Source organism: Paramisgurnus dabryanus, chromosome 23 (assembly GCF_030506205.2).
Source record: "Paramisgurnus dabryanus chromosome 23, PD_genome_1.1, whole genome shotgun sequence".
In the NCBI taxonomy this organism is placed as follows: domain Eukaryota; kingdom Metazoa; phylum Chordata; class Actinopteri; order Cypriniformes; family Cobitidae; genus Paramisgurnus; species Paramisgurnus dabryanus.
Window position 1 is genome coordinate 10937215 of NC_133359.1, and position 17022 is coordinate 10954236.

Below are 17022 nucleotides of genomic sequence, written 5' to 3' on the forward strand. Positions count from 1 at the left end.
GATGTTGCAGTACTGCGTGATGTAAGCAGGTTCGAGCTCACCACACCCTTGTTACGATCTCACCACACCCTTGGTACGAGCTCCTTGTCCAATTCGTCCCCTCTATCTCCATTGGGGTCTGCCCACTTTTCTTGCATTTTTCAAATATTGCCAGTGGGTGGAGGCTCTGACCAGGGGTTTAGTTACTCTTTAAGCTGTTAGGTTGGGTTGACGTCAAAACCCAACGTTGCCCTGACCCCCAGATGTAACATCAAATTGACATCAAAAACATACGTCTGTCTAAAGTTAAGCTGTTAGGTTTGGTTGACATCATGATGTAACGACAAGTTGACATCAAAACCCAACGTCGCCCTGACCCCCAGATGTAACGTCGAGTTGTTGTCAAAAACCAACGTCGGTCTGAAGTTAAGATGTTAGGTTTGGTTGACATCATGATGTAACAAAGAGTTGACATCAAAACCCAACATCGCCCTGAACCCCAGATGTAACGTTGAGTTGTTGTCAAAAACCAACGTCTGTCTGAAGTTAAGCTGTTAGCTTTGGTTGACATCATGATGTAACGACGAGTTGACATCAAAACCCAACATCGCCCTGACACCCAGATGTAATGTCGAGTAGACGTCAAAAAACAACTTTGGTCTGAAGTTAAGCTGTTAGGTTTGGTTGACATCATGATGTAACAAAGAGTTGACATCAAAACCCAACATCGCCCTGACACCCAGATGTAATGTCGAGTAGACGTCAAAAAACAACTTTGGTCTGAAGTTAAGCTGTTAGGTTTGGTTGACATCATGATGTAACGACGAGTTGACATCAAAACCCAACGTCGCCCTGACCCCCAGATGGAACGTTGAGTTGTTGTCAAAAACCAACGTCGGTCTGAAGTTAAGCTGTTAGGTTTGGTTGACATCATGATGTTATGACGAGTTGACATCAAAACCCAACATCGCCCTGACACCCAGATGTAACGTTGAGTAGACGTCAAAAAACAACTTTGGTCTAAAGTTAAGCTGTTAGGTTTGGTTGACATCATGATGTTATGACGAGTTGACGTCAAAACCCAACGTCGCCCTGACGCCCAGATGTAACATCAGGTTTACGTCAAAAACATTGGGTTGATGTCAGTTTGAAGCTGTTAGGTTGGGTTGACATCATGATGTAACGACAAGATAACGTCAAAACCCAAAGTAGTCCTGACGCCCAAATGTAACCTCGGGTTGATGATCTAAAACCAACGTTGGTCTGAAGGTAAGCTGTTAGGTTGGGTTGACGTCATGCTGTAATGATGAGTTAACGTCAAAAAACAACTTCAGTCTAAAGTAAAGCTGTTAGGTTAGGTTGACGTCATGCTGTAATGACGAGTTGATGTCAAATACCAACTTTAGTCTGAAGTTAAATTGTATGTTGGGTTGACGTCATGCTGTAATGACGAGTTGATGTCAAATACCAACTTTAGTCTGAAGTTAAGCTGTTAGATTGGGTTGACGTCATGCTGTAATGACGAGTTGATGTCAAATACCAACTTCAGTGTGAAGTTAAGCTGTTATGTTGGGTTGACGTCATGCTGTAATGACGAGTTGATGTCAAATACCAACTTCAGTCTGAAGTTAAGCTGTTTTGTTGGGTTGACGTCATGCTGTAATGACGAGTTGATGTCAAATACCAACTTCAGTCTGAAGTTAAGCTGTTATGTTGGGTTGACGTCATGCTGTAATGACGAGTTGATGTCAAATACCAACTTCAGTCTGAAGTTAAGCTGTTTTGTTGGGTTGACGTCATGCTGTAATGACGAGTTGATGTCAAATACCAACTTCAGTCTGAAGTTAAGCTGTTATGTTGGGTTGACGTCATGCTGTAATGACGAGTTGATGTCAAATACCAACTTCAGTCTGAAGTTAAGCTGTTAGGTTGGGTTGACGTCATGCTGTAATGACGAGTTGATGTCAAATACCAACTTCAGTGTGAAGTTAAGCTGTTATGTTGGGTTGACGTCATGCTGTAATGACGAGTTGATGTCAAATACCAACTTCAGTCTGAAGTTAAGCTGTTTTGTTGGGTTGACGTCATGCTGTAATGACGAGTTGATGTCAAATACCAACTTCAGTCTGAAGTTAAGCTGTTATGTTGGGTTGACGTCATGCTGTAATGACGAGTTGATGTCAAATACCAACTTCAGTCTGAAGTTAAGCTGTTTTGTTGGGTTGACGTCATGCTGTAATGACGAGTTGATGTCAAATACCAACTTCAGTCTGAAGTTAAGCTGTTATGTTGGGTTGACGTCATGCTGTAATGAAGAGTAGACATCAAAACCCAACGACGCCCTGACGCCCAAATGTTACATCGGGTTGACGTCAAAAACATCGGGTTTATGTCAGTCTGAAGCTGTTAGGTTTGGTTGACATCATGATGTAACGACAAGTTGACGTCAAAACCCATTGTTGGCCTGAAGCCCAGATGTAACGTCAGGTTGATGTCCAAAACCAACGTTGGTCTGAAGGTAAGCTGTTCCGTTGGGTTGACGTCATGATGTAACTACGAGTTGACGTCAAAACCCAACGTCGCCCTGATGCCCAGTTGTAACATTGGGTTGATGTCAAAAACTAATGTCAGTCTGAAGTTAAGCTGTTAGGTTGGGTTGACATCATGATGTAACGACGAGTTGACGTAAAAACCCCAAGTCGCCCTGACACCTATATGTAACGTCGGGGTGACGTCAAAAACCAATGTCGATCTAAATTAAGCTGATAGGATGGGTTGACTTCATGCTGTAACGTCGGTCTGATGAAGTAAAGCTATTAGGTTGGGTTGACATCATGATCTAATGATGATGAGTTGACGTCAAAACCCAACATCGCCCTGACGCACAGATGTAAAGCCGGGTTGACGTCAAAAACCATCGTCAAGCTCTAACATCAGACAGACGTCGCGTTTTGGTTGGAAATGAAAATTGGGCTGCCGTCAAGCTCTAACTCGAACATAAGTCTTATTTATTTAGAAAAACAACTGCTTAAACAAAAAAAGACTACTGAAAGGACTAAAACTAAACCTACCCAGAGGATTTATTTTTCTGGCAAACCAAACTCAAGCCAGGACTCAAGGAGCTCTTTGCTTGGCTCACACCACAACTCAGCCGAATGCTGTTTCAGACAAGGCTGTAAACAGAAGAGAGCCAGAATTAGGTCAGTTATGCCTAATGTAAGCCACATTTGGGCCAGAACATCTGGGTAGGTTTTGCGTTTCCCTTTATGATTAGTGTTGGCGCATATTGACATTTTTAGTTGTAAGCGCTGCTATGAAAAAATACTCTAGTATACTTTAGTATTTACTACAGTAAAAGTATAGTAAGATTCCTGGATAGTGCTTTTGAACCTAGTAATATTAAAGTATACTACAGTGTTTACCACAGTTTATCCATGAACTATTGCTAATATACCACAGAATATAATAGTGTATAATTACAATATGGTAATATAGTAATTATACTATACCATGTAGTTAGAATACTACATTTTACTACAATAAATGCTAATATAGTTACTATAGTATCTTCCATTTTGGAAATCATCCCTAAAGCGATTTATGTAGACTGCATAAACATGCATGACTCATTCCACATCTTCATTTGTGTAAAAAGATAGATTTCTTTAAGGAATGCACACTAGCCGTAGCGCTCGTGCCTCCTCCTCGAGACATCACATCCGGGTCACTCGTCAGTCAGCGTGCAAGCGAGCGTGCTTCTCCATACAGTTGCGTACTGCTGCTGCAGCTCCACCGCACGCAACATGGACATTACGAGCAGCGGCCAGGCGCGGAGGGTCTGAGGACGCGTCGGGACCGCCGATACGCCACGCTGGGGCAGGGATGCGGTGCCATCCGACAGACGCACATTGGTAGGCGAGTCATCTGTCAGCGATGTCCAAGAGTCTCAAGAAGAAGAACCACTGGACCAACAAAGTCCACGAAGCGGTGCTCTCCCGAAGCAAGGAGGGCGAGCTGGGGTTCGAGTTGAAAGGGGGCGCCGAGAATGGCAATTTTCCGTACTTTGGCGAGGTGAAGCAGGGCAAAGTGGCCATCCAGAGCGGCAAACTGTCCCAGGACGAGCTGCTCTTGGAGGTCAACGATACGCCGGTGGCGGGGCTCACCATCAGGGATGTGTTGGCCGTTATCAAGCACTGCAAAGATCCGTTCAGACTGAAGTGCGTAAAGCAAGGTGAGAATACGGCGCCGCGTCGTAAACATCTGCGCTATGCTGTTGTCTGCACATTGTTCTTGTCTGAATCCGATTTACGCACAAATGTGCGTTTGGATGTGCCAGCGCGTTATTGTTGCCGTCTATAATGCACGTGATTGGCGCGATTATTGATTAATACGTTGTAGCAGCGAACGTGCCACCGTCGCCATGGGCAACAGAAGTTACAGTCAAGCTTATTGTCGCGTAAACATGTTGATGAAATCTGAGCCTTGTTTGGATCGTATGGCTGGCGGTATCGTTTGCAAGGGGGCGGGGGGTTGTTCCGCCCCATGTCTGAGATATTTTGCCCCGAGGGTCTGCCATGGGCAGAGTGGGCGAATCTTTTTGTAAACGATTTTACTGGTGTCGGCTTTTATAAAACGACGGCATTTCAGTCAGTGATGAACGCTAGATCATGATGGTATGAATGGGAGGAGTGATGTTATAGCCACGCGTAACGTTCTCCTCATACAGATGTTGGTTACCGTGATGGGATTTGAGGGCGTGATACTACGTTTTGGTATACAATGCTAAGTTTTCAGGCATGGTCACATTGTTTTGGACAAAATCTTCCAAGTGAAAGGAAACAAATCTCTTCATGTAAACAATGGGTGTCTAGAAAAATCCAGTTTGATAAATGTTGACTGGCTTTGGGAAGACACAGTTGAGTTTCTTGACCCGAAGGGATTTACGGCGTACTTATGGTGTAGGGTCACTTAAAGGGATATTACATACACATAAATTATTAGTCTGTCAACATTTTCCCACTTTCATGTTGTTACAAACCTTCATGTTGAAAGAAGATGTATCTCGGTCACCATTCACTTTCATTGAATGTTAAAAAGCAATGACTGTGAATGGTGACTGAGGCATAAATCTATCTTGTTTTCCACCAAAGCAAGAAAGTCATGCAATGTAAAGGTGGGTGAGTTTTAAAATTTCATTTTTGCATGAATTATTCCTTTTCTCTGTTCATTTTAATGATTAAAATCTGGTGGAGTAAGGAATTTGGCTTTGATGTTATGGGGGAGATGGTGTGTCTGTACTGGGTATGTGTTGGTGCATGTTTGGGACTTTGTTGTGTCTTGGTGGCTACAGGGTCTTTGATGCCTGGTTTGTCATAATGACCCAATTCTGACAGTTATATAAATATCAAGCTAAGTAGTCAACCACATTTTTATATCACATACTTGACCGGTGGCCATCACGTTTAATCTGAAATAAGCATGTTTATCGCTGTCTTATTTTGGAAGTAGTTTTTCATATTTTCTTTTAATTCTCTGGGTCAGGATTCAAGAAAATATTTAGTTTGGTGGTCTCTTACATAATCCTGTGTCGCTTCGCTTTATTACAGGATCCACTTTCTGTTTTTAACAAGTCTGCCTTGATACACAGTATCAGAAATATAATCTCATTATGTTTTAGTTGTGCAGTGCAATATTTGGTTATATAATACGTTGCATTCGCAAACTGAATAACGCAAACATGACACAAAGCTTATTTCACTTTGATGTGTCATTTTCCTGTGACAGCCATTATTCTGTCATAATGATTGTCATTATGAATTTTTATCTGTCGTGTAGTAATTTCTAAATTAGAAGTCATTTTCTTTCATCTGTGCCTTTTTAATATTTCAGCTTCTTCTTTCATCTCAAACGCTTTCATTTTTCTCTCCATCTATATAAAGAACATACACTACTACCCTACGTTCAATCAGCATCGTTTAATAAATTATCATCTCTACATTAGTTATTAAAACAACCAATGATTCTCAAACTTTTTGGCATGCCCCCCCTCCCTTTTGGGTGCATCCCTTTGCATCCCCTCCAAAGAAAATGTTGTATGTCACAAAATCTCAAATTTAGAATTAAACAAAACATTAAATGATACAATGTTGTGCTATTGGTTAGTAGCCTTGTTTTTCTGAGGTTTAAAGGGATAGTTCACCCAAAAATGAAAATAATGTCATTAATGACTCACCCTCATGTCATTCCAAACTCTGTATTCCAATCTTCTGAACACAGTTTAAGATGTTTTCTATTTAGTCCGAGAGCTTGTTGACCCTTCATTGAAAATCTATGTACGGTATACTGTCCATGTCCAGAAAGGTAATAAAAATATCAATGTAGTCCATGTGATATCAATGGGTTAGTTAGAATGTGTTGAAGCATCTGGGTTTTTTTGGTCAAGAAATAACAAAAAATTATTATGACTTTATTCAGCATTGTCTTCTCTTCCGCGTCTGTTGTGAAGCGCATGTGCAAGTCTTAAGTCACGTGACTGCTGTGACACTGATGACGGGTTATCCTCAGACATGTTTGCAATTTTGTTTTTCAAACTTACAGCGTCTCCCTTAGACTAAACGAAGCCAGCGCTCACAAAAAAAAAACAGCTGGGGCGCACCAGATAACACGTCAGCCGTGTCACAGCAGTCACGTGACTTTAGTCTCGCGCATGCGCTTCACAACTGACGCAGAAGAGAAGACAATGCTGAATAAAGTCATAATTTTGTTATTTTTGGACCAAACTGTATTTTCGATGCTTCAACACATTCTAACTGACCCACTGATGTCACATGGACTACTTTGATGATTTTTTTATTACCTTTCTGGACATGGACAGTAAACCGTGCGTAGATTTTCAATAAAGGGTCAACAAGCTCTCGGACCTTTAAAGGGATAGTTCACCCAAAAATGAAATTTCTGTTATAATTTTTTTACTCTCATGTTGTTACAAACCTGTATAATTTCTTTGTTATGATGAACACGAAGGTAGATATTTAAGGAATGTTTGTATCCAAACTAATCATGAGTCTTATTCAGACGGTTTCAGCAGTAACAACATAAACAAGCGGCTTTCGTGAAACACACGTAACTTTCCGTAAATGCCGCTAAAACTAAATAACAACAAAGTCCCTTTGAAGTAGTTTTTATTATATTTCTTTATTATTTATATAACAAGAAAAAACAACAACACATAGATTACCTAGGAAACCAAAACATTTGTTATTTTCGACGAGGTATTTGTTCAAGAGTTCAGTTTAGCAACTAGTCAGACCATTAAAAAACTAAAACCGGAAGTAAAGTTCGGACCAGACGCGTAATCGTGTCACCGCACGTGCGTCCGAAGAAACCGTTTATAGAAAAAGAGACTACTATGGAAGTGTATTGGGCTCTTGATTTTTATTTAAAGGAACAGTATGTAGGATTGTGGCCAAAACTGGTATTGCAATCACAAAACTTGTGGCTAAAACTGGTACTGCAATCACAAGACTGGTGGCTAATACACAAAATGACAACCTAAACATCAGTTGAGGGCTGCAACTTTTTAAATGACAATATCCTGGCCAGACCACTGTTGTCAGTGATATTAGTATTTGAAATGAAAATTCTTTTTTAATGTCTAGTGACATATAAGGGCCATTTTATGATAAAATGATATAAATTTCTTACATACTGTTCCTTTAAGATACAGAATTTAAGATAAATAAATGTATTTTATAAAATGTCATAAAACTGGGGTCCCCGGCACCATCTTGTGCCTCCCAGTTTGGGAACAACTGGGTTAAACAATATAATCTCTAAAAAGATTATTTTCTGAATAGTAACTAGTTTAACTTTAGATAACTCGCCATACCACCATGCCTAAGTTTTTATTTGTTTTAGTAGAGGCATTTCAAAAGCTGGTTGTTTACATGTGCTTAAATGGCAGATGATTTCTGTTTGTTTTTCCAGAAAGGGAAGCTGTTAACACCAAGCAATATTCCCCAAACTACTAGTTTGATGTTTGTTTTCGTGCACGTACACTCAAATGAGCTTGCTTTAAATGATTTTCTTGGATTGCACGGTTGCCAAATCTTTTCCAAATTTATGCAAGCAAATGTTTTGAATTGAGCAATATCTGCCATTTTTGTCCCAGTAATAACGCTACATATTTATCCCATACCGACTGGTTACAGATCTTGAAACGGTTCCCTGAGAGAGCTGCGTTTGTAGCCTGCGTTAGCTTTTTGCACATTGTAAAATGTAAATATAAGCTATTTGATCCATATATTGTGTCCGATACTAAATAAAAACTCCATTATATTCCACTCACTAACCAAGTGTCACCTCATTTGTAAAACAGATCCATCCGACACCCCTCTAGGCTGCTATTTGGGATTATGATGGTTTTAATGTGTTGAACGTTGGAGAGTGATGAGTGATTGCAATCATCCGGACAGAACCGCAAGGTGCACGTCAGACAGCGCATCCGTCTGATGTTGTGATTGAAGCATCTATAACCTCAACCAATCAGGGCGCAGAAGCTTCTTTGATCCATTATTAAGTCACGACTACGACCGCACGGGATGTCGGAGACAGCTGCCTCGAATGTTAACATGACAAACACGGGCGCTGGTGCGTGTGAAGCAAGATTTTGGTTTTTATTAAAGATTTTTGAAGCTGAATGGTTTACGTTGCTAATCCGCTTGAGAACGCATATATAGTAAATTATTCATTATGATAAGAGTACTTATCCTTTGGATATGTGCATAAAAATGCACGGCCATCTGTTATGATGTGAATGGTAGCGCAGTTAATTTTGTCTCGGTGCTGTGTGCACTGTAGGGACCTTTGAGATCTCACTTAGCTGGATAGCTTTTAAAAAGAGTGGCTTTAATTTTCTTAAATGCACACGTTGTGTTTGTAAGGCACTTCTGAAGGCAACACTATACAAATGCATTGAATCAAGTAGTACTAGTAGCTCTCCCTTAAGATGCAGAGATCATTTTTTTATGTCTTTAAGTCCCTCTCGAATATGATAAATCCACCATGTACTCATTAAGTTATTAAAGTGGATTTTCTAATCGTGATTATGATTTTTCCATAATCAAGGAGCCCTAACAGTTTTTACTTTCTTGATTTGAATGTAAATTTGACAAATTACGTCAAAGTTATAACATTGTGTTATTTACATTGTTGTAAACATCTGACCATAGATCACAGAGGTTGAAAAGGCGAAAATCATTTTAGGCATTTTGGAATATTTTAGTAATAGTTTGCATCATTAAGATAAAAAAAAAATGGAAAATAACATCATCTGTCCTCCATGAGAGGTATTCTTAGTCTAGATTGTCTACGAAATGCACACTCATACTGTTTGTTTTGTCCACGACCTATTAAAAATGCCACAGTCGGCTTTAACTTAAGAGCCACGTGATGCTGTGCACATCCATTGTGCATGCATTCTGTGTTTGTGCTATAGCCTGCAGTTTCTGTATTATTACTATGTAGGATATGAAGATGAGCCAAGTGTTTGTTTTGGGATTAGAGATGCATGCACAAATTAAAGAGGTATAGTCTGCTCGTGTGGAATTGCTCGACAGCGGGGCGCAAAACAAAGGCGATGCTTTAGGAGCCTGGAGTCAGAGAAGCGAGCAGAGAAAGGTCTTTTTGTGCAGTAATCGCTATGTGGTTGTGAGCTTTTAATGTCTGTTTCAATGCCCCAGAGTGTGTGCTTTGTCACAGAGATCCAGAATTGATCCCCAGAGCATGTTTACTTGAAATTCAGACTGTTGTTGTTGTTTTTGCTTATGTTAGATTGGATGGAGGAAGTAAATGCATGTAGTCAGGCCAAAGAAAAGCAGGTCGGGTAGAGATGAACTGGTAGACGTTGTTCATTGCAAATTGAGTTTTTTTGCTTTCATTCTCATGCAGATCGATACATCGGCAAGGGTGTCGGTAATGATAATCGCCTCTTGAGACCATTTAGGTATATCTGTGTGTGCCTGTGGTGGTCTGTCTGTTATACAAATTAGGGATGCTAAACAATTAATCGCGATTAATCGTTAGCAGAATAAAAGTTTTTGTTTACATCATATATGTGTGTGAACTGTGTATAATAAATTTGTATAAATAAATGTACACACATGCATGTATATGTTTTAGAAATGTTTACATGTGTATATACATTTGTATATTTATGTATAATTTATATTATATTTAAATATAAATACTTAATATATACATTTTTTTTTCTTAAAATTATACATGAATGTGTTCATATTTATATATATACATATTTATTATACACAGTTTACACACATATGTGATGTAAACAAAAACTTTTATTCTGCTAACGATTAATCGCGATTAATTGTTTAGCATCCCTAATACAAATGTATGAATGCATGCAAAATACGGATATTGTACAGTTTGCACTATGCAGATACTGTGTGCACTGTGTATCAGATAATAGCAATGAAAAGTTTATGCTTAAAAATACAACATTAAGCAATAAACTGTCAAAGTCTATGTGAAGTCCAGGCTAAAGTCTAGGGCTGCATGACAATAAATCGCAACTAATCGTTTGTAGAATAAAATTTTTTGTTTACATCATATATATGTGTGTGTATCATGTATAGTAATAATAATTTATATGTAAATACACACATGCATGTATATATGAAGAGTTTGGTTCCAAAACAATTTTTTTTTTAAATGAGTTACCGCGAAAATCAGTATTGTATCTGGTCAGTATTAAACTTAAATTCTTAATTTTACGCAAAATACAATATCTGCCATGTTATTCTGTCATATTTTCCCCTTTTTTCCCAAAATGCGATAAACGCCAGTCTTCCTTCTCTGCAGAATGCAATAAATCCGCTCAACAAATCACAGCACACCGTTCCACGCATTGTAAACAACAATGGTGGCGCGTTAAATACACACAGAATCCTATTTGCTTTGTACTAAGTGATCAACAAACAAACAAAAACAAAATAATACTTTTGATGGCATTAATACACCTGTGGTGGTTTTCTTTGGTGGGGAAGAAACGTGAGCCATCAAATTGGAATAATTTACATGAGAGGCACTCTGGAGACGTAAAAATGCCGGCTGTTGCTTGTTCTCCCGACAGCATCAAGCTTCTGTCATGATAACACGTTGACCCCAGGGGATCTTATAAAAAACTTTCCATTATTTTACTGAAAGTCAATGAAAATCGAGCAGGACCAAAACATTTTACAGCTGATCGCCGTCAAAAAAGTTCAGCGACGACGTCCCAGTGATGACAGCAGCAATCACAGTGTTATTAATATGACAAAGTAATGCCATTATTGTTTATTTTTTTAATCAGTGTATACCACTAATCAACTAAATACCGAAATTAGTCAAAATGGATTTAATGCGTTTTGGAACCAAACTCTTCATATATTTAAGAAATATTTACATGTTTATATACATTGTTATATTTATATATAATTTATATTATATATAAATATGAATGCTTAATAAATACATATATTTTTTCTTAAAATTATACATACATGTGTATTTATATATATATATATATATATATATATATATATATATATATATATATACATAATTATTATACACAATACACACACATATATGATGAAAACAAAAACTTTTATTCTGCAAACAATTAGTTGCGATTAATTCTCATGCAGCTCTACTAAAGTCTCATAATCAATATTTGAGATTAGGAGCATCAAAGTTTGATTTCACATTAATTCAACCTTACTCAGTCAGTATTAAAGGTGCCATATCATGAAAAGTAGGCTTTTTCCATGTTTAAGTGCTATAATTGGGTCCCCAGTGCTCCTATCAACCTAGAAAATGTGACAAAGATCAACCCAGTAACTTAGTTTTGGTAAACCATTCTCTGCAAGCATGTAAAAAATAGCTCATTGAAATTTGGCTCCCAATGTGATGTCAAAAGGGGATAATACCGCCCCTCAATCTGCACTATCAAACCACAACACTGCCATTTAGTGCAGAGATCAGCTCATTTGCATTTAAAAGGACACCCAAACATGCTATAATAAATTATCTATATGATATTTTAAGCTAAAACTTCACACATACGCACTCTGGGGACACTAAAGATTTATTTAACATCTTAAAAAAGTCTTGTGAAATGTCCCCTTTAAAGAGATCATGTTTTTTAGAGAATGGGTCACATTCATCTAATAGTCATACTGAAATATGAGCAAGATGTGAAATAGACACTTTGGCTGAGGGGAAAATTGTGTCAATGACATGAAATTAGGCCGAAAAGATGATCACTTAATACCGCAATCACACCAATCCAAGATGTTTTTCAGGGAAAAATAACAGTGACCTTCCTCCAGCAGATGGTGAGAGAAAGCAACACCGGTTGGGTGGGACGCCATCCCAGATGATTTTGCATGACAACGAGACATATTTGACACGTCATGGACATCTTTGAAATCTGTGCCTGGTCTTTTGCATGATGGGCCAGTCACTCAAGTCATTCATTGCAAATGTCCTGTAATCATTTTAAATCACTTTTTTCTAAAGAGAATGTGAGTGGTTTCTAGCCCAGGCCTATAGCAGAACTTGCAAGCATGATGTTTGAGGTGGTTACTTACTCCACAAGTCGCTAAAAGCTATTTAAGTCTGTATAAAGTGATATCAGATACGTGTTCTGAGTTTGTCAAACCAAAGAAAAATGTGTTAGTAACCAACTAGCCAAATTTGAATGATAAAAAATGGCAAGCAAAATGAAATAAGTGCACTGTAAAAAACAGGCTATACTCCGGTGGTTTGGGTGTTTCTAGGTGATTGCTATGGTGGAGTGGTGACATTCTGGATGTAGATGATAGCTCGGCTCCCTCCTTCAGTATAAGTGTAAGGGATTTTAATCGTCTGCCAGACGAAATCCATTTGCATAGAAAAGCAATCGGATGCCTTTTCAGAACAAACCACCAGGTTTGTGGCAAAAATGATGCAGGATGAATAAATGCATAACTTAAACCCTAAGTATGAATAAGACCAGCAGTGATATATTACCAGTGATTCTTATATGTTAGATAACATCATTTTACCGCATTTGTCTTGTTACAGTTGGAGGTGTGAGTGATTTTGTAATGTGAATCATATTCACAGGATAAACAAAGTGAGTCAGCGGCAGATCTTCAAAACCATAATTAGCACTTCTTGCTTTTCTTGATTTGACAAAGAGGAGAGATTGATCACTCCGGATATGGGCTGTAGAAACATGCCTGGTAAATGTGAATTGTTTGTTTCAAATAGACAAAAAGCTCTCCTACCTTACAAAAGAGTTAAAATGCAACAGCACGGGTCATTTGTTTTTCTTTTTGCTGAATGTACGATTTTAAGCTACGGTGTGCCAAAGAAATACATTGTGCTGTAATGTACTTGCCGTTCTTTTTTATCATTTGCACAAACCACAAATGGATTGATTTAGAATGGAGGAAAATGTGCAACCAGGCAGGCAGACCTTACATTTTTCTTTTTAGTGTTTTGCAACGTTTTATTGATATAGATTGTAGAGAGAGGACAGAAAGTAATGGAGATAGAAAAGGGGGGAAGTTCTGAGAAATGTTGTCTTGCAAGCCAAATTCATACACTTGTCACCCACATGAGCATTGACGTTTTATAGGATAGTTCACCCAAAAATGAATATTTGCTGTTTATTTACACACCCTTAGGCCAACTGATATGTTGGTGATATTTTTTCTTTCGTAGAACAATAAAGAAGATATTTTGCAGAAACGGCAGTGCTTCGGGATTCATATAATGCAAGTCAACGGTTTCCGCCACTTTTAAAGTTCAAAAGCAGATAAATCCAATATAAAAGCAAACCCAACAACACATGGTGACATGATGACGGCTTGTAAAGCCAATCGATCGGTCTTTGCGAGTAATTGAACGTTATTTGCAACATAAATTTTTTTATAAATAAAATTTTTATTTTTATATATCTTTTAAAGTGCCCCTATTTCATTGCAAAACATTTTTGTGTATTTTATATAATAAAATGCACGGATTTTGTACAAATTTCATCGATTTGAAAAGCGCTGTGTCTCTGATTGGCCAGCTAATCTGTACATTTTGATTGGCCTGAATACCTCTGACTTCCGAAATGTGACGCTCTTTACCATGTTTTAAAGATTCGATCACAATGCAATGCTAATAGGAATTAACTTACAGGCTGTGAGTCCAAGCGTTGCATACAATCCGTGTGTTTTTTGTAGTCCAAGAAAAGAGATTTACGTTGGAGATGATAACTCGGATCATTGTTTACTTTGGGGTATGTACCTTTTGCATATCATAAACATGCACTAATGCACACTTACACACCAAAAGAAATGTAAAATTGTGAATCGGACGATTGGTGATCTTTAAAGGGCTACTCCACTTTTTTGAAAAAATGCTTATTTTAAACATTAAACATTTGATTCTTACCGTTTTGGGATCCATTCAGCTGATCTCCGGGTCTGGCGCTACCACTTTTAGCATAGCTTAGCACAATCCATAGAATCTGATTAGATCCTTAACACCGTGCCTAAAAAAATAACCAAAGAGTTTTAATATTTTTTTTATTTAAAACTTGACTGTAATTACATCGTGTACTAAGACCGACGGAAAATAAAAGTTGCGCTTTTCTAGGCAGATATGGGTAGGAACTATACTCTTATTCTGGCGCAATAATCAAGGACTTTCCTGCTGTAATATGGCTGCAGGAGGCGCAATGATATTATGCAGCAGCCGAAAATAGTCCCCTTAGTATCTTTCAATAGCAGGGGACTATTTTCGGGCACTACATAATATCATTGCTATTTCATTGCTTAAAACAATGTTATTTTGTGTATTTTAGTATAATACAATCTGTTCGCATGGTTTATGTTTAAAAAAACATTATTTTCCACATACCGTACATTTTCATAGCTCCAGATATGCCTGCCTTCCTCAAATGCTCTGATTTTGTACAAAGTTCACTTATCTTAAAAAAAACGTTGTGTACCTGATACGCCATCTTCAATATGGCGTCCGAACAGTGGTTGCTCGTGACTTCTCATCCGAGAGGCGCAAATTCAAAATATGTGTTCGGAGTGTCATGTGATGTGTGTCACTTGCATTTTCAAAATATCTGTTTGTTGCGTCATGTGTACCATGTGCATCACGTGTTTTGTCAAAATAAGGACCTGCTGCACATGCGTCAAAACCGTTTATGATAAAAGAGATGCTCACATTCACAAAATACACGCAAGACACTCCCTTAACAATAAACTCTGATTACGTATGAGATTATGTGAGCATCCGGCAAATGCGAGCATCTCTTTGATCATAAACCCTTTAGACGCGTCTGCAGCAGGCACTTATTTTGACAGGACACGTGATGGCCTACATACATGTTGTGACGAACTTCAAATTCCTATTTGGAAAAGTCATGAAAGTTTATTGGAAATAAAGGCGTGCAAACCCGAAAGTGAGAATGAGAGATGAAAATTCTGTGTTGTTTATGTTCGTTCGCATCTACTTTAAGAAGATGCAGAATCTGACCTCTCGTAGGAGTTTGTGGCAGGAAATAGGAGATATTGATTTGACGGCATCACACACAGTTTTTCTCTCCGAGTCCACGGTTTCATCTTGTGTCTCTGCTTGATGGTTTCAGCCGAAGGGCTCTGCTGCTAAACAACTTTCCACAGGAGAGAAACTTTAAGTCAATCGATAAGCTCCTCGCTTGTCCTCCACGAGGGCAGCGGTGTCGGGTGTGATTATGGCATCAAAAAGAAACCGTTGAAACTCATTGGAATGTTTTATTAACCTCTTTTCATGTGAGGAGAAAAGCATCAACCATATGTGCCCCTGCTTGTCAAAACCCAGATAAAGACATTTTTTTGTGATTTACTGTTTTATACATAAATCATCCTATATTATGTAAAGAACATTTTGGGAAAATATAACCTTAGTTTTTTATTATTGACAGAGTGAGGTCATGTCAAAGATTGAAATCAATGTAAAATCAATGAGTGAAATCAATAAGTGAAATCAAACTTTGATTCTCTCTCTCTCTCTCTCTCTCTCTCTCTCTCTCTCTTAAATTTTGAGAATAGGAGAGAGAGAGAGAGAGAGAGAGAGAGAGAGAGAGAGAGAGAGAGTATACAACTCACCCTCACCTTTATGTCATGCCTTTGCTCATGAGGTCATTACACGCTGACAAATGATGCGACTGCGCATTCGTGAGTCAAAGGTTTGTCTTTCTCCACAAAAATCTCATCTGTGCCCTCAGTTTCTCCTTGTGTTATTGATTGACTCATGAAGATGTATTCTCAGCATAAACACCTTTTTTCACAGGTCTCAGATCAGTTGTGAATCCGTGCATTTCTAAGCCGAACTTCATGGCTTAATCAGTTTTTCTGCAGATGTTGGATACACATTTTTCTCTTTTATTCATCTACAAAAATGTATTTTTTGAAGGGTTATATCAAGGTTGCATCTGCGCCACAGTAACTATGGGTTATTGTTGCTCTCCTCTGATATATAATTTTGTTCTCACGTTGCGGGAAGTCGTACATTATAAAGGGCACCTATTTCATTGCTAAAAACAACGTTGTTTTGTGTATTTAGTATAATAAAGTGTGTTTGCGTGGTTCAAAAAACACATTATTTTCCACATACCGTACATTTTTGTAGCTCCAGATAACCCTGCCTTCCTCAAATGCTCTGATTTTGTAAAAGCTGAATACCTCTGACAATTTCCTCTGACGGAAATGTGACGCTCCTTACCATGTTTAAAAGATTCGCTCACAATGCAATGCTGACAGGAGTTAACTTACAGGCTGTGAGTCAAAGCGGGAGGAATTATGATAATGTCTGTATTCATTACATAACCAATCCCAGGAAGTAAACTGTTCCCTACAATCCGTGTGTTTTTTGTAGTCCAAGAAATACTGATGACAGAACAAATAAGTGCTAATTTTATCATAGCAATGCCTTTGGCATAACATGTTA

General features: G+C 38.3%; 1 protein-coding gene across 4 annotated transcripts in view; it reads left to right on the top strand.

The window, feature by feature from the left end:
* Window positions 1–3610: 3610 nt before the first annotated feature.
* magi2b (membrane associated guanylate kinase, WW and PDZ domain containing 2b) overlaps window positions 3611–17022 on the top strand; it is a 94026-nt gene continuing 80614 nt past the window's right edge. For all 4 annotated transcript variants that reach the window (XM_065291930.2, XM_065291929.2, XM_065291931.2 and 1 more), the window contains exon 1: window positions 3611–4210. In XM_065291930.2, the coding sequence (XP_065148002.1) occupies window positions 3913–4210 (298 nt within the window). In that variant the 5' untranslated portion in view covers window positions 3611–3912. The remainder of the gene's footprint in view (window positions 4211–17022) is intronic.